Raw genomic sequence first — 19475 nt, 5'->3', positions numbered from 1 at the left:
CTCTGTCACTAGATGTCGCTGATGCAGTTCAGATCACGGTTGCAGGTTTTTGTTTTATTTTAACTGCGCTTTAATGAAAAGTTATAATGCTATAATGAAAGTTCTTGGATCTCCCCAACACACAAATATTCGATTTGTAACTGATAGGTTAATCATTTTTCTGAAATAAATTATAATGTTTGAGGCACCAGGTTCCTCTGATTTTTTTTCTCTAGGATTGTTTGCATCCCTGTGAATGTTCTGGCTTTACATTCTTTTGTATTGGTTATTCGAAGTGTTTGAGGGTCCTTGTGTTTCTTACGCGTTCGAGCAGCTTGAAGGAAAATGATAAAATTGGTCACCGCTTATGGTCCGTCATTATTAAAAACGATAAATCTACACTACAGTGGGGGGGGGCGGGGTGCGATCGCAGAAGGGGCTTGAAATAAACCCTTGCCAATAATAGGAGAGGCAGCTGATGTGAATTTCCTCCACATAAGACGTGCTTTGGTGGAAGTTTACAAACGGGGAAAGAGGGGGCGGGGTAGCTAAAGATCTCAGTTCCTCCAGACTCGGGATGTAGGGTCTCTTGTAGGGGATATTTGTGGAGTAACTCGTTGTAACGTGTGCTTTGACTGCCTTAAGAGGGGAAAACTCACACATCAGATGAAATTATTGGCATCAAAGAGTGGAGAAACAAGGGCTCCCACTAAAAAGTTGTTAGACTTACCCCCTCTCCACCAGCCCCTCCCCTTTTCTCCACCCCAAAAGGTTGTGTCCTGTAAATAAAGGAAACGGTGCACAAATCCATGGCTGCCCCTGGGAAAGGCTCGAAAGATGAGTATTTTTGTTGTGTTAAGTGGTCGGCATTAGCAGCCTAAACACGTAGAAAAAGGCTAACATCTGCGGTTTAATAAAATGCAGACAAGAAATGATAGACCTGTTAGTTCAAATGGGAGCCACTAGCTTGGCTCATAACAAAAAGAAACGTAACCACCAGGTTCACTATTGTTTGTTGGCGAGTGAGGAGGGAGAGGGGAACCTCCCCCATTAATATTTTGTTATTTTTTTAAAAAATCAATATTTTTTGCAAAGTCTGTCTGTTTTGAACATTCACTATCTTTAGACAGGAGTGGAATAAGTATGAGCATTCTTCGTCTATTAAGAATTAGCTGGGGAAACAGACACAAATAGTCTGAACTTTTTTTTTTAACCAGGTTTCAAAATAATACACTCCTCTAACTAAAAACGATTATTGTCCCAATTGTTGAACGTTTTACCTTTGCCTTATAACACTCTAATGTAAAATTTAACCCACAATTTAAATTTCAAAAGCCATCTATGCCCCGGGTCTGAAACAAATAAACTCAGACACGTGTGATGCTTTATTTGTAAACTTGAACCAACGAATTGCACGTTCCAGGTGAAATATTTAATTGGATCTTAGGGACTGATTTCAATCCGGGGATCGATATGGTACTCCCCAAACTGGAGTCAATGGTTGCCCCCGGCAATGCAGGATCGGACTCTTCATGTAGTAATCATCACTAAAAAAGAGAAAATATTTGGCACGAAAGATAAATAAATAAGTAGATTGTTCTAATCGGAGGCAATCGGAATAAGGAAACTCTTGAACGTTTGCTTAAACTCCCCTTGTGTGTTCTAATGTTTGAACTAGGGTGTTTGAATCACATCACTAAAGTCTTGCGTGTAAACCAACTCCACGGGTTTATTTGTATGGTCAAAATATTAAGCGGCACTCTTTCTCCTTCTCTGGATTTCTCAGCAAGGGCTCAGAACTGAGCAGACACAACTGAACTGTACCCATAACTACTAAGCAATGGGGACAAGGTATTTATTGCCTAAATAGATTAGCCTGTTGATAGGGTAACTGGTATTTTTTATATATCAAAGAGTAAATACATTAAAGGTAAAGCAATATTAGTTTTCATATGACACAATCATTGCATAGGCTGCCTTCAATCACTTTTTTTGTTTTGTTTTGGTTTGGTTTTTATGTTTTTGTTTTTGGGTCTCATTAGAATTCTTCCACGCTCATCATCACGTATAGGAACCTGGACAGTGTAACCTGCATTTCTAGCGACTGATTGAACAATCCTTAAATACATCAGTTTCTGTTAACAAGACAAAAGTAGTCCTTCAAGGAAAATTAAAAAAAATCTTCACATCTCCCATAGGCCTAGAAGAGGCCTCCTGTAAGAGGATTCCTAGATCATGTCATCAGTTAACAAACTGAATCGGAAGAAGCAAATATTGTGATCATTGTTATGGGTAAAATCGGAGCAGAATGTATAGAGGAATATTAGCTTTGAGTTTTGAGGGAATCAGTGATTAGATTTGTGTTAAGCATAAAGATCTTTTCCTGTAGATGGCGTCCTTTGAACACCGAGTAACCACTAATAATGTAGCTCAGGGAGGCTGTATTAAGCTTGGGGTAGTAAAATAATTAATATTCTTTTTTAGATATTTATTTATTGCGAGGGAAAAGTCATTGATTTCTCATAGGCAAAAGTGTGTTTCTCCTTCACGTGGACGCAAATAAAAACTGTTTGAATAAATAAGTTGTTTCTGAACATTTTGTTGTCAAAGTGTTAACTGTTCCCGTCATTTTTATTCAAACACTAACATGATTACAGCCAATTATATATTCACCAGTGTTCTTTATTTTAGAGTAATTGTACTTGTCACTAATAAAACAGAGACATAATAGATCGCTACTATTCTGGATTTTAAAGCAATTTTCTGTAATTTGATTGAATTATACATCGTCTCTGCTACTTTTTTATTATTTCTATATTTTGGAATCCTATTTTCTGGAAAATTGCAGCTCTGATCCTGTTTTGCTGTTTCTGAAGTAATGTACCCGTCTCTCAAATTTATAAATAGAGCCTCGTCCCTTCTGAAATGTGGAAAACTATATATTTCAGTCGTAAATCCTTAAAGATTTTGGTCTTAAAATCTGAGAGTCCAGAGGAACGCATATACAGTACCAGGGTACTTTGCTCAATGTGGTGCTCTGTCGTACGAGAAGGCAGTACACAAACAGAAAAATGTTCCAAGCATAATAGGGTTTGATCACTTTATTGTAATGATTTTGTTGTGCTTCTTGGGCTTCAAAACAGAGGAACATGTCCAGACAAGCAGTTCAGTTTTTAATATTTATCAAGGGAGAATAGGTATAGACACAGTGCAACAGAAAAATATAACTCCAATTACATTCCTCCAAGCAATTAGAGCAATTATCTGTATACTGTTCGTATGTTCTTTTTGGTGTCGATTACAGGTAACAAGTCCAAGAAGTACTTGAATATCTTTAGGCATAGACTATAGATAGATAGACACACAAATGAACTGTTCACGTATGGAAATAATGCATTAGAAAGATGCAGCGCTCTCGGTTATTTCGCTCAGCGTTGCTGCAATATGCAGAGAGGCATACAGATAGTTTTACAAATAAATCAAGATTTTAAGACGATAAGCAACGCTCTGTAATAAGCTGATGCCAGAAAAAGCTCGAAGAATGATACAAAGACTCTCACAGTTGAATTTCATATGACAAAATATGTATCCACAACATAAAAAAGTTGAACATGATTTGCAAATTATTAGAATATGTGAAATGGTATTGCTTATATATTCTTAGAATGGCCAGACCTGAAGGTAGTCATTGTTCCCAATTCTTTGCATCTGAAAGTAAAAATAAGCATAGTAATTTACAATCTAGATTGCTTAATTTAAGCCAGTTAGTTGTATTTAACCTATAGCTGGTGGCTTCCATCTATGATAAAATCTCATTTATTTATTGCCGACCTATTACACTATTATGATATATAATCAGAAAGATTAGTTGTATCCATCATGAGGAAAAAAGAAATACTATCTATTTCTAAACTAATATAGTTTTATTCAATTATAATTTGGAACTTTTTCTGAACATATAAATCTTCACACTATCCCATGATTATTGGTGTTTGGAACTAAAAGCAGAACATATTTTCCAATACGCTCCTTTTACTAATATTTTGTCAGTACCCAAAGGGGGAGCAGTTTATTTGCTTGAGTTTCCTGAGCTACCAAGTTCTTTTAGATGTTTATGTCTCAATTAAAAATAACAACATTCAACATTATTTTCCAAAAAACTCCCTGAGAAACACAACCTGTGCCTGTGTGCGTATGTGCGTGTGCCCCATCTGAAAGGTGGAGCGGAGAAAACACACAAAGGAGAAAGGTCTCTGGAGAATTGTCTCTTTCAATATTTTTCCTCTCTACATTGTCATTGCATGGAGAGTCTGCAGCCGCTTCGCTTTGTTGGACAAATTAACGTCAAGGCAAAACTACAAACTCATGTCTTTAGCGAAGCACAGTCCATGCTTGGTGGGAGGGACGCAAACGGGATTTAACTTGTTGCCAGTAATTTTTGTTTGTTTGCTTTTTTGTGTTTGTGCTCGGGATTGAAAGAGAACAATTCAGGAAACAAAGCAAAAACAAAACAAGCACACAAAAAAGCAGACTCTGTATGAAAGACATATCATATTATTAAAAATAATAAATGGAGACACCCACTGTTATGGGATGGTACCAGCCCTTCCCAAATAAACTTATTTAACAATGATAGCAGTTAGGATAAGGCAAAAAGAGTCTTTCCATCACCACCCCTACATCCCCAAGAAAGGAAGAAAACATGGAAACCGTTCTGCCCAATATAAAGTGTATTAATAATAATGTACATAGAAAGTCAAATCCTGGTAGCCTTACTCACGCGAGTAGTCCCAAGAGGCAATCAAGAGTCGGTACGTACACAACTCCACTCCTTCAAACTAGGGTAACTCCTATCCTGATACTTGTGATTTACCAGTCACAGTTACCGTATACTGTCTGAAATAGGCACCTTATACAGACGCAGCTCTTTCGTTTGAACCCAAAACACAGAGAAAGCTGAAGTTGTATTTGAAAGTGTAGAAGTTTACCTGGCTTGCAAGTGCCGTTTGGGTGCGTGCTTATGTTATCTGTATGTTTTATGTTGTCTATAGCATGTTGCTATCACTTGGCCGTGAGAAAGAATACTCAGCTTCTCTAGGGCCTAAAATCCTGGCTCCATAATTTAGCGTGTCCGATTGGGACTCTTAAGAAAAATCTGTACTCTCTGCTTTGGAAAGAAAGGCGCCGAACCGTCTCAGCTATGGAACAGCTGTAGCAAATATGGCTAGTTGAAATGACCAGGTATAACGCTAAGAGATTTATGGAGCGTCATCTCGCTTCAAAAATTCCCCACCAGTCTATTTTTTAAAAGCGTCGGAATGAAATAACGAGTGTGTGTGTGTGTGTGTGTGTGTGTGTGTGTGTGTGTGTGTGTGTGTGTGTGTGTGTGTGTGTATTAAGGGGAGGGCGCTGGGGAATGTGCTATGTATTTCTTTTGAGTTAGCAACAGCTGTAAACGCAAAACATTTATATTTGTCATTTCCAAAATAGTACATTTTAGGAGCCTGAAGGTAGCACTTTGAAAGGATTATCGCGTGTGTGTTTGTTCAGAGGGTAGTCCAGCAGCAGCTAAAGGTCTCGGAGTTGAGCGCCGAGTTTTACAAATCTTTCTTGCTCCCTTAATTTTCATCATATGTTATCTCCAATTATTTAATTCAAGATGCTAGCTTTGGCAAGTTTATACATAATCAGACTTTCTGGCCAAGCACGTTTTAAGAATCGATCACGGAAGTAAAGCGATTTCTTTAAATATGCAGCATAGCATGCGACTTGAAACCTGCTTACATTTTTCTGTGTATTTTGTTATCTTCTACATAGATTCTGGAGATAAAAGTCACTGGTATTTTATTATTATCATTACCATTATCCCTGTATTTCGCCTGTGAGATATAAAGAACTTTTGCTGTACTATGTGGAGTATATTTAATGTATGCATGTGTTTGTAGACAGATACACACAAAACACTATTGATAGTACGGATTCTGAAGAAAATTAAATCAATATCTTAACATTAAAGTTAATATTTAATACAAATGTGAGAATATTCTGTCTCAGTTACAAGCAACTCAATAATTGCCATCTTATCAACACCCAAACATTTATTAATCTGATAAGATTATGAACGTTTAACATTTCCCGTCGGATCTCTAGCCCTATTTTGATTGGATTGGATTAGATTTAGATTTCTTTCTACTCTGTATACCCGCCGTGGGAATGTATGCTTTATAATGTTTACTCGTCTCTGTTTCTGTCACCCCTAATTCTATCTTGTTTCACGCTCACAACATCGATAAACGCTTCTGTCCCCGACAGCAATGGTTTCCCATTTCCAAGTTTTCCTCCCTCTAGCATGCGCTAGAAACTGAAATAAGTTTAACGTTAGAGGAACCCTTTAAACATGGTTGATTGCTTTCATTGTTTTAATGCTATCTGTCCTGGAGTTGGATAGGCTCCTCCTTATACAGTATACAGTGCCCTGCTGGCAGTTCTTTCTTTATAGTACGGTGCAGCTTCTCAAAAGATCATCGAATGAGAAATTTAGCTCTCCTTGAAACATTTAACAAGAGTAGTTCACCCCTTCGGCGGGAGAGGGGAAGGGGTTGAGGAGGTGCGATTACAAAAAAGTGGGTCCAAGGGGAGAAATCACACAAGTGGCCCAAAAACAACGGGGGGGGGAACCTTAAAATCTTTGTATTTAAAGGGTACTTGCAGGGTCTTCGGCTCAATATGTGCTGCTCTCCTTAAAGGGGCTCTCAGTGCCAATAACCATTAGTCATCCAGTAGGAACTTTTCATTACAGATCTATCATTAGGGGGAGTTTCCCCGACGTCTCGTGAAGAAACCCGGCAGTGGATTTCAAAATGATCCAGTTTGATTCGCTTAGTGCCTACGGACCTGCTTCAATAGACTGGAGAGATACTCACCAGAGTTTAAGGAAGTGCCTGGATCGCCCAATGGTCTTTGCAGCATCCATTTCCTCTGTGGATTCCTAGCTTGCATCCGAAGTAGCTCCCAGGCTATCCTTGAAGTTAGCATTTATGGTACTGTATCTCATATAAGAGGCTCTCCCAGAGAATTTTTTTCCAGGTTTTCAAGCAAATTTCCCTGTGCCACAATGTTATGATGGAAGGATGCTGAAATGACAGGCCTCGCAGACGCTTGTCTTAATCATCGGCTTCTTAATTTAGTTTTAGTGCGGCGGTTTTGTGTGTGCGTGTGCGCGCAAGAGAAGCGCCTGACAACCTGCAGCTTCCTAATGAGTGACGAGGCAGGGCTGCTGCAGCAAAGTAACACTTCCCTGGTGTGAAGACCTCTCACTGGGAAGTTTAGTTCACTACTGTTCTCGCAAACCTAATCGTATAACCTGTAACCAAAACGCACAGAAGAAGGATACAACACGCTAAATAGAGTAACTTCTAATCACTTAAATGTTAGCACCATTACCAGCTGTTAGGGATTAGATAAGAGTTGGCTAGAGAGAGGACACCTATACATTACTGTATATATGTAAACATATCGGTGTATTATAGTAATTAATCTATCTATCTAGCTTCAAAATGTTTGACACATATTGTTGTTAGTGCATTGCCACATTCACATCTGAAATGTCCTATAAGCAAGATATCAGTGGATGGTTAGGCTGGTTCGCAAGTAGCGCTTAATTTAATTGTTCAGGGAACGTGAAACAAATAAGGGAAGCGTACACCCACCGGGGCAAATATAGAGCGCTTGATTGTATTTAATATGTCATTATTTGGATGTTAAATGAAGTGTTCTGACTCGTTTCATGGATGCACGATGCCATCGAAGCCTGGTTATTAAACACCCTTTATTCATGGCGGAAAAAACTCTATTTCATTTTTAAGATGTCATTACATTTGACCAGCTTGTAAGCATATGAAGAATACGTTTACACTGTACCTGGATTCATTCGATTCAGGTACGATTTTACCTGGTTCTTTAAAATAAATTAAAAATAAAAGGAGAATGGCCAAACAGAGACAAATAAATAATCGAAGCACTGTATGGAAAGTACTGGTACGCGGAATTTCAGCTACAATATTTAGTTCAGTCTTTATTCTCTGAATTAGACATTGTTTTCCGTTTTCCCATTCTATTCCTTATCAAATGAGTATATCTGTTCAAGATGTTAAATTAATATGTAATGGGTACACCAGGTGAATATACCCCAACAATGAGTGTGCACTGCTGAACGGAAATACACGTCACACAAAGAGCTGAGTAACACTCTTTGCGCCTGTTATTCACGTTTGTAGTTCTTGGCTTGCGCAGGTAACACTACTCTTCCCAACCCTTATTCTCAGGTATTCCACATGGGCTTCCAGTTTAGAAAACACTCCCCTTCGAGGCACTCTCAAAATAACTCCTAATCTTGCCATAGTCTTGGGGTCAAGTCACCCAGTCATTATTCCGTTGTGATCTAGGCAAAGCTGCCACTGAAGCGAATGGGAGCTCTGTCTGGGTCAGGTTTAAGAAAAGAGTGTAGGGTTTGGCTATTAGACGAGCACATTCTGCATTTCCAAAGTAAATATCTATATGCACAGTTCTATAAACTGAGAATTTTCTGTGGAGGAAAGAATTAGACAGGCCTGTAAGTTAAAGTCCGTCAGAGATATTAATTGATGCGGCTTCTATTACATATACTCTCGTCTCCTGTAAACAATGTATGAAACCTTCACGGCCTTAGAAAGATACGTCTTACGTTTTGGAAGCAGAATTTCCTTTTTAGGGAGAATTGTATACCCTTGGTATTAAAAAATAATATAATAAATCCTAAATTTGGGTACAATGCTTTATTCTACAGCCATGACAAATGGCTAGACACTAAATTTAGATTATTAGGCATTTTAAAAGCACGTTTCTCTCGTCAGAAATGCAATATGACGAAATGTTTATTTTTTTCCCTGCTACATTTTCATCCTCGGTCACAACGCAATGTAAACGCAGCTTTGACCTAAGAAACCCCTCAGAGCATTAAAATTTCAACAGGCGATGTCAGTGTTATATTAAACGACATCTCCTCCAGTTTACTGCAGAGCAGAGATTTGAATAAAACGTTCAATGTTAACAAACAATACACACGTTTGGCACTTTGTGTATTAAATGGATCAAAGAGATTTGATAAGGCACAATGCACCATTTACACAGACCTGATTGAGTTAATATAATATCAGCAAATTTTACAGCGAAATGAATCTGTTTCTTTTCTTTGTGTTTAAAACCAGCACAGATTACAAATTTTAATGATCTGAAAATGTTTGGTATACAAAATCATGCTTATTTCAGTATTAGCAAAAACACAAGAAATTTTTCAACACAAACACCCAGCTGTGTCTATTTTAAAAGCAGTTCAATGACAGCTTGCACTTATGAGCATGCAATCAGCTAATTTCGCTTTTTTTTTCTTCTGTGTTAATCAACACTTTCCTTCCTGCATATCAGAGTACAAATAGTATAGTTACTCCACATCAGTAAATGTTTACGTAACCTGTCCTTTCTCAAGAATCCGGTTACACCGAATCATTACATGCTAGACAGAGTAAGAAAACGCACTGGGCCCAGCCACCCCAAAAGGATCCCATGCACCATAATAATACACATTAAATGTACATCATCATTATCATATGTACAGACCTTACCTTTCCTCTGACCCTGTCCTATCAGAGGATCATGCCATAGTCCACACCACAAGTTTTCTGAAGAATTCCAATGCATTGGGTACAGTGCTGTGCATTGACATGATTATCATTTTAAACGATTAAGAATACGAAAACATTTCTTTTTTTATTTTTTTTTGTCAGTAGCGACCTGTTACGAAATAGGATAAATAAATACAATTGTGGTAAGGTCATTCGAGGTTAATCCAATGCACAGAGTTCATGCCATCCCCAATTGCAATCGTTTATTATTGGCCAATTGTAATTGTTTCTCTCTCTCTCTCTCTCTCTCACACACACACACACACACACGTTGTTACCTGAGTTCAAACCTGAGTTTCCATAGGATGAATTGCATTTATTAGAACTGAACTTTTCACATATTTTTACTGCATCGTTCTTTTTTTTTCTTTTACCCGCCATAATCCTACAGAAGAAGCACACAAGTGTAAGGTATTTCTGCAGAGATAGAGAGTAAAATGTGTTGCCCTTTTTTATTGTTTTGTTTTTAATGTGATCCGTATGCTTTCCCTCGGTGATATTTTGCCCTTCTGCTTCCTCAGTAAAAAACCCGTGTGTTTCAAGCCTAGAGTAAGGAAGGATTTGATCTGGATGGCTAACACTGAATTCCTGTCCCCGGGAAATTTTAGCCGTAAACTCACCTCTTTCCCATCTTATTTATTTAAAGAACGTTAGTGGGAAAGGAGCGCTACAAGATCATTTCATTTAACCCAGCAGCACCCAACTCATTATCGTCCCAGCCTCTTCTGCCCCCTTCCCTCCCCCCCAACCAAGAATAAGAACAGCAGAACCCCAACATCACGGATCGCAAAAACAAAGGCAACAAATTGCCACACATAGTGTGTATTATTTATATAGCTATTTCATGTATACATATCTGTACATGGCCTACTTTTTTTTTTCCGGCTGAAAACAAACGCGGTGAAAAGAAGAAAAAACAAACAACAAGAAGCGCCATACGTTAATGTTCAAAACAAACACCTTCAAGGAAGGAGCATTTCCCAGGGAGAAAGAGTGGTGGGGAACATTTCCGATTTCAAGTGAAACTTTAAAGTGGCAATGAGGCGCAGAGAATGAAATTAAGAAGAGAGGCGGTTACAGGCAAATCCTTACAACGTCCATTATTTTCAGCCTTGCCTCTCCCCCCTCCACACACACACACACACACACCTTGTTTTTATCTCCCCCCCCCTCCTTTTAACTCACACATTTCGGAGATTAACAAACAAGAGAGTAATGGCCCAAACGGCTGCGAGTGCCAAGTGCACCATAATGGGGTGGAAGTAGCCGCAGCTCGTTTCTCCCCCGAAAGGCCGATGTGCAGGACCCCCAGTGCCCCTGGCTCAAGATCACGTCCTGTTATCCCTGCTTTCCCGGGAGAGGACGGAGACGCAAGGAGGGTTGTAAGTAAATCTTCCCTTCTCTCCCCCCAAAAGAAACAGCCCCCCTGCGACATAAAACCAACAGAGCAAAACAAACACCCCAAGGAAGGAGGGGAACAAACCCTCCCAAAACATGTTTCTAACGCAAGCTCCGAAAAATATTTGTCCCTTAAAACGGATGTTTTCAAAAGTAAAAACTAATCAACACCAGGGGCCTACAAGAACACACTGCGCCGAGAGACCGTGCCCGGCTCCGCAAAGTAGTACCTCTCCCCTCCCAGCGCCTCCACCACCATTGCCTTCTCATGCCCCCTCCCCCACCCTCTCACCTCCCTCTCCTTAACAACAAAGAAAAAAATATATAGAAGCAAACTTTAATTGCTTAGAAAAAATATTGAGGCACAAAACTAAAATTATCCAACACAGAGGGAAGGGGCAATGTTGGCTGAAGAGGAGTGGAGTGTGGGGGAGAGGGAGGAATGAGAAAGGTAAGCCTCCGCGGCGATGCGTCCTTCCCCTGGTATCCCTGCGCGGCGGGGGGCTTTGGCCGTGCTTGGAGGGCGAGGGGGGAGCCGGAGGAGGAGAGAGAAGGGGTGAGGGAAGAGGAGGAGAGGGGCGTCCTGATTGGCTGGCTCCGGGAGAGACGCTCCTGCACGCCGAGGTTTCTGATTGGGCGACCGGTGGAAAAGGTTAAACCAAAAATTTTTTTACAGCCCTAGCGTGAGTCTGTAGCTCTGAAATTAATTGTGGCTAAAGCTGCCTCTATAGCTGCCTCTGCCGCTCTGCGCCGCCGACCCGCCCGGCTGCCGCTGTCCCCCCCGGGCTCTGGTGGAAGCGGGGGGACCGGGCACCATGCAGGAGTGCTGAGCGGGGCGGCGACTGGGCTCGGGGGCTCCGAGCGGGGACCGGGGTTTGCTTTTCCTCTTCCCTCCCCGGCGGCTCCTGTCCTTGCTACATGCCTTGCCAGCGCCTGCGACTGCGGTCCAACTGCACTGCTGCTGCTGCTGCTGCTCCAGCCCGGGGTGCCGCCACCTCGCTGCCCAGCGCGGCCGCCGCCGCCGCCACCGCCACCCCGCGCGCCGCTCCCTGGGCCGCGGCAGCAACTTTCCCCCCCAGACTAGTGTGTGATGTTGGACATGGGAGATAGGAAGGAAGTGAAAATGCTGCCGAAATCCTCTTTTAGCATAAACAGCCTGGTGCCCGAAGCCGTCCAGAGCGACAACAACCACAACAGCCACAGCCACCACCACAACAGCCACCACCCCCACCACCACCATCACCACCACCACCACCACCACCCGCAGCAGCAGCAGCCCCAGCGAGCGGCCCCGGCCGAGGAGGAAGAGGAGAAGAGCCAGCTCCTCCTGCAGCCCCCCGTGGTGGCGGCGGCGGCGGCCACCACCTCTGGCACCTTGGAGGTGGCCAAGGAGATCCTGCCGGGCAAGGGGGAGCCGGGCTCGGCCGCGGCAGCCGCAGAGCTGGAGGAGAAGGAGAAAGCGGCGGAGGAGAAGAAGGGGGCGGCGGAGGGGGGCAAGGAAGGGGAGAGCGGCAAGGAAGGGGAGAAGAAGAACGGCAAGTATGAGAAGCCCCCGTTCAGCTACAACGCGCTGATCATGATGGCCATCCGGCAGAGCCCCGAGAAGCGCCTCACCCTCAACGGCATCTACGAGTTCATCATGAAGAACTTCCCCTACTACCGGGAGAACAAGCAGGGCTGGCAGAACTCCATCCGCCACAACCTCTCCCTCAATAAGTGCTTCGTCAAGGTCCCCCGCCACTACGACGACCCGGGCAAAGGGAACTACTGGATGTTGGACCCTTCCAGCGACGACGTCTTCATTGGAGGGACCACGGGCAAGCTCCGCCGGAGATCCACCACCTCCCGGGCCAAGCTGGCTTTCAAGCGAGGCGCTCGGCTCACCTCCACCGGACTGACATTCATGGATAGGGCTGGATCTTTGTATTGGCCTATGTCCCCTTTCCTCTCCCTGCACCACCCCCGGGCCAGCAGCACTTTGAGTTACAATGGGACCACGTCCGCCTACCCCAGCCACCCCATGCCCTACAGTTCAGTGTTGACTCAAAACTCTTTGGGAAACAACCACTCCTTTTCCACGTCTAATGGGTTAAGTGTTGATAGACTAGTCAATGGAGAGATACCTTATGCCACTCATCACCTCACAGCAGCAGCTCTGGCCGCCTCAGTGCCATGTGGCTTGTCAGTCCCCTGCTCTGGCACCTATTCCCTAAACCCTTGCTCTGTAAACCTTCTAGCAGGACAGACAAGTTACTTTTTCCCCCATGTTCCTCACCCTTCAATGACTTCTCAAAGCAGCACTTCAATGACGGCCAGGGCAGCCTCCTCCTCCACGTCTCCACAGGCGCCCTCCACTCTCCCTTGTGAGTCCTTAAGACCTTCTTTGCCAAGTTTTACAACAGGACTTTCCGGGGGACTTTCTGATTATTTCACACATCAGAATCAGGGGTCTTCTTCAAACCCTTTAATACATTAACATCCATGGGACCAGACTGTAAGTGAACATTTTACACACATTTGCATTGTAAATGAGAATTAAAAGAAAAACAGAAAAGTCCAGGTATTTTTTATTAAGTCCCCCATTTTCTGTACGTTTGTTCAGTCTTTAGGGTTGTTTATTATTCCAACAAGGTGAGGAATGTCAGCAAGGTGCAATGTGGGGAGATGACATTGTAGACTATGAAGTTTGGAAGTCAAAATTATAGTAGAATGTGTATCTAAATAGTGACTGCTTTGCAATTTTTATTCAAAAGTCTATCCCTAAACCTCCAGATTTTCCATGTTTGCAGTATTATAAGTTATCATGGATATGTTGGTGGATGCAGATCTTGAAAAAAATACTAAATTTATTAAAACAATGGAAAAATTAAAATGTAATTTGTATTTAAGCAGAAGTAATAGTAAAAGATGCCCAAGAACTACATTTTGGCCATTGATTATTTTGTCCTTTTCTTTAATGAGCTGATTTTTTGATTTTTGTTTACTTTTAGACCAAAGATTGGGTTTTAGAAAATGCACTCAGTGTACGAAGTAATTTAAAACAACAACATTGTTTCAGCTTGCAGCACTGCCCATTCAAATGAATCAGAAGGGGACAAAATTAATGATTGCCTTCAGTTTGTGTTGTGTATATTTTGATGTATGTGGTCACTAACAGGTCACCTTTATTTTTTTTCTAAATGTAGTGAAATGTTAATACCTATTGTACTTATAGGTAAACCTTGCAAATATGTAACCTGTGTTGCGCAAATGCCGCATAAATTTGAGTGATTGTTAATGTCGTCTTAAAATTTCTTGATTGTGATACTGTGGTCATATGCCCGTGTTTGTCACTTACAAAAATGTTTACTATGAACACACAGAAATAAAAAAATAGGCTAAATTCATATATACTTGACAGTTTTTGTCTCTTTTATTAAATTGAATTAATATGCAAAAGGCATTAAAGCTATAGTGAATTCAAAGTGCTAGATAGGTAGGCCCCCATTTTTCACATGCTCCTTTTTTCTTAATTCACGTTGTGTGTTTTTTTAAATCTACATTATATATTTTTAAAGGAGCAGGCTATTTAATCAAAAGCTAAGACCACTACTTTTTTTTTTTAATCAGAATTCCCTATTGACTTCAATGGGGAGTTCTGCTTAGAAACTGTGTACGATATGGCCCTAGTTACTATACTATGTATTAAATTAGAGGCGGCACAGACGTTACACCTTAAGCTTATGTAAATATATAACTGTATAAAAGAGATCATTTAAATATACATATATATAAAACGTTGTGATAATTCCCAAAACTAATTCAAGGAATAATTCTTCTGAAAGGGTTAATTTTATTTTTAAGTCAATTGAGGACATATAAATGGCTTACATTTCTATATATTTTGTATGAGGTGTTTAATTTCCGTATTTGGCTTATATATGGATAGATATAGCTAGATGTAATACATGTGTATACATATAAAACGACAATCCTTTCCTTAAAAAAAAAAAGACGGTTCAGGAAGCATATACACTTTTAATGCTGCAAACACGTTTGCTTAAAATATTTGTAAAAGTATTCATAGTTATCAGTCAGAATTTATTGTTCCCATGGCTGTTCCTCTCCTCCCTCCCCGCCCCCCGCCCGCCCGCCCTTCACCGCGATTAAAGAGTCTAATAAAGATGTGCTGAAGTTGCAGTATAGTACAGTGAAAGGTAGTGCTGAAGTGGTCACATGATATAATGGACTGCATAGCAATGTTTAAGATTTTCAAAAATAATTATCAGTTTAAATTTGAAGCACTAAAATGAATCTTTTACACAGTCTGTCCTCCAGCGATAAATATCCACTGGAAGCCCACTAGCATATAAAAACGTACGTACGTAAGTATCTTTCATTTGATGGAGAATTGATCCTTTTGCTTTAAGGGGGCAATGTTATTACTTTCTTATGCTGTACTTGAGCCTAAAAAGAATCAGTTTCTTGATGAGTTTAAGACATCCTATGAAAGCCGCAACTCTTGAAAATAATTAGAAAACTTGTGCAAAAAGGTTTACGAACTAATTGGATCCCGCAGTGAGTCCGTGGAAGACAAGTTGTTCATTTGTTACAATTGTATAGTCTGAAATGTGTTCTCCAGTAATGCAATAAGCCGGCTACTTCTCACAATAGGCCCAATGAAAAATAATCTCTATCCCGAAGATGTTATCGGCAAACACTTTAAAGAGTTGATCTTAAAAGACTAGGGGGTAGAGGGGGAAGGAGTAACAGCAAACCTAAATTCTTGAAACCAGAATATTGACGACACTGGGACAGAGAAAAAAAAGATCTCTGAAAATAAGAATTAAACAAACAGATGCAAGCAAATCTGTAGGGAAGAGGGAGGAGTGAAAGGTTAAGGAGGAGATGGGACACCAAGCTCTGCACATATGGGGGAGAGGGAGAGAAATCGCTGATATTCTTGGCTTCCATTCTAAATTCAGCAATTCAGATGAATAATAACAGTAAGAAAAAGGTTGCTTTGTTTTAGTATAAAGGGATGATACCTCTTTGAATCCCTCCCCCAAATTCTTCACTCTGTTGTAATTTAAATTCATGCATCAAAGAATAATTGATCGCAACAAGTAAAAATAAAAAGGCCTCGAAACAATCAAATCTGAAACTTCACTTGATCAGAAAAAAATCTGTGTGAGTTTAAACTGTTAAAACGTGGAGTCTCCGTTAGGTATATTTTTACCTAAGCAAATTAAAAGAATGGCATCTGCTGCTGCTGACAAAGGACATGATTTATTATTTAACACTTGCAATTGGTTGCATATTGTGGGAAATTCAATAGCACGTATTTAAGGTGGTATTCCATTTGCAACCTCCCCCCCAAGCCCCCCCCCCGCCGATAATATATTGAGGATTGAAAATAGAAGCCAGATCGATTGAAAGCATAATCTTGCTATGTCAATGTTTTTCATGGGTTAATAAGCACTAATTAGGTAAACGTAATACATAATAATTCTGAGAAAAGGTGTTACAACTGTATTTTTATACGCTTCCAAAAGACAAGATTTAAACAAGCACTCATTCTTAATGCTTTACTTAAGGTTCAGTGATAGATAAACTGCTGCCTAAGCGATTCAGGTCTTATTGACTTTTTCTCTTCCCGTTGAAGCGGGGGAGAGGAATATGTTTGGTTTGGTAGTTTGCTCAAGTTACCACATAAATATTACCTGGGATGAAAATGTCTTTGGAAGGAAAAGTGCTAAAGTAGTACTATATTGTAACAGGCCTATTAAGGCCCCAAATTTGTCTTGGATTTATCTCCTTCCCACCGTACAAGTTAAACCTTTTGTTCATTCAAGATATCTTTTCACACATACATATGACAGTTTGGTATGGAATTTAAGGCACTTTTTTATCCTTCAAGCAAATAATGATGTGATCTGATATTGTTTCCATAAACTTTTGACATGTGAACGTCTGACGTCGAACTTTTAAGAACTTTTACTGATTTTTTTAAATTATTTATCACGTGTCAAGCCATACTAGGGGCCTTTGTTGGCGTTTCCTTATTTGTATTGTTATGGGGGTTTTTTAGAATTAAGAAGCTATTGCTATTTTTCTGGTTTGTGTTTGGGATTATTGCACGTGTCGGTATAGTTCATATTAAAGAAATTTCCAAATGTATTTTAAAAAATTGCCCTGGGGGGGGGGGGAAATGATTGAGTGATAATGAGCTCTAATATGAGTAGAAAATACTGCTCAAATTTATAATGAGACATTAAACAAGCATCCTCGTTTAATTTCTATATTTTCTTTAAAATATTTTATATTTCTCTAACATATTTTATATACCATAAACTGGCTCAATTCAAATCCTAAGAGTTATGTAGAACAAATATGAGCCAAAATAATTTAAATTATAATGAAGGATGATATAATCTACCCTAAATTCGACGATTATTTGGATGATACCTTTAAAAAAATGTCTGACCCCTGTACAAGTTTTGGTAGGAGTGCATGATGAATAAGGTTTATGTCCGAAAGTATTCACAAGGGGGTTTTCTTCACCTCCTCATCACCCGTTATGCGATTAGACCCAGGCAGCACTTACTCACCCCTTCCTCAGGCAAATTTCATTGAATTCCAGTTACTCCATAGCTGAACTCAATGAGAGTTTTGCCTTGGTAGAGTCAGTGTTGAATAAGACTTATTGTTATTTTTAGTGTTTGTATTATTTTACTGGTCATAATATTTTCCTAAGGACAGAAGAATCTATAGATGTATATATTTAAATCTATATTCATATAGGAACATGGAATTAACCATATAGAAGAGAAGATAAAACCCTTATATATTTTGTTTCCTCTTACACACATTATATATATACATATTCTATATATACTGATAGAATATATATAATATATACACATATAGAGAATATATATTTATAATTTATGATCTATATAATTTTTCACAGTAGCGTCGGGGCAGATTGGTATGTCCAATGCTCTTGTTTTGAAGACTGTTTTCCTGTGGTGAAGGTGCCAGGGTAAACGGGTCAAAAAGTGGTGGCGAACTGGGTTAGCAAAAGGTGAAGGTGAAGATCATTAGAGGTTTTAGGGCAGGCTGTGGCTGTTCTGCTGGGTTTGTGTGGCTGTGCCCAGAGGGCGGAGTTCCTGCATATTCCTACCTCACCGGAGAACCTGCCCTCAACTCCACTGCAGTTTATTCCAGACAGATGGGACCCTCCAGAAAGAAAACCTGCCCAGCAATCTCAGCAAGCCTTCCCGCCAGCAGGGTAGGTGAAGATAAAGAAAACCTCCACTACTTCTCCCTACAGGCAGATCCCTGTGATGCGAATTAAAATACGTGACAGACTTCTGTCTACACATACTATTTTCCACTACCCAAATAATAACCAGCTCGTCTGCACGACTGAAGCATAGTTTAAAAACACCAGTTACATCTGAACTGTTTGTGCCCAAAGTTAGGATTTTCCTCCCCCTCCCCCCCAGCTCTTTAATTTAATCAGGTAAGATGAACATTTCTTCATTTTTAAAAATAAATTCTGCCAGTAAATCTATGAGTTTATTTTTAACGTGATTTCTTTTTCTAATTAAGAGAACTAAAGCCAAGGAAGAGACACGTGCAATGTTTTGTTTGGCTTTTTAAGACGCTGTGCAGAACTACCTGTACCTGAAAGAAAAGAAAGGATGCCAGGATGCTGGCGATACTTTCTCGAGCAGATTTGGTGAGTGTACATTTTATTCCTCTGCACTCGTAAAACGGCTGTACTCACTGATATCAGCAATATTTACACCTAGACCTTGGGACGTGATTTATCTTTTCGATCTCACTGTAAAGTAGAAATATGCTTTAGCGTGAACAATTTAATACGTGCTTTCCTTTTCCAGAATTAAAGCTGCTCTTTAATCGAAGTCTTAAATCGATGCCGTTTCGGTGTGTGTTTTGGAGGGGAAGTGGGGGTAGACTGTGTTTCTAAAAAATAATAACCTCCCCCCCCAGAACATTTAACTTTTGGGTTTTACAAATGGGGATGGGTTTTTCGGTGGGGTTTATGCCTTCCGGATATAATGTAAATATTGTTAAATTTCTTAAACGCACAGGAAGCTACTCTTGCCAAAAATTATATGAGAACAAAGATGGAGACTTTTAAAATAATGTATATAAAACGAGCATCGCCTTTGCTCTGGATATACCAGCAGGCAAACGCTTGCCCCCAGAAATGGAGAATGAATCCCTTGACAGTTTCAAGCTCCACTCTAGAGTTTGAGGGAGGGTTGTTTTATTTGATTTTATAATAGATCAAGGCATTTCTGCTCGTCCTCCCACCCTCCAAAATGCTGTGCCCCTGCGTGTCAGCGATATTGAGAATTTAATATA

General features: G+C 40.3%; 1 protein-coding gene across 1 annotated transcript; it reads left to right on the top strand.

The window, feature by feature from the left end:
* The first annotated feature begins 12144 nt into the window (after positions 1-12144).
* On the top strand, positions 12145-13718 carry FOXG1 (forkhead box G1). The gene has a single exon (XM_045016498.1). It carries the CDS (start codon positions 12187-12189, stop codon positions 13570-13572), a length of 1386 nt encoding a protein of 461 aa, XP_044872433.1. The 5' UTR covers positions 12145-12186; the 3' UTR covers positions 13573-13718.
* The last annotated feature ends 5757 nt before the right edge of the window (positions 13719-19475 follow it).

The sequence above is a fragment of the Mauremys mutica genome, chromosome 4, assembly GCF_020497125.1.
Source record: "Mauremys mutica isolate MM-2020 ecotype Southern chromosome 4, ASM2049712v1, whole genome shotgun sequence".
In the NCBI taxonomy this organism is placed as follows: Eukaryota; Metazoa; Chordata; order Testudines; family Geoemydidae; genus Mauremys; species Mauremys mutica.
Note: the sequence above shows the minus strand (reverse complement) of the source record. Positions and strands in the feature narration are given on the sequence as shown.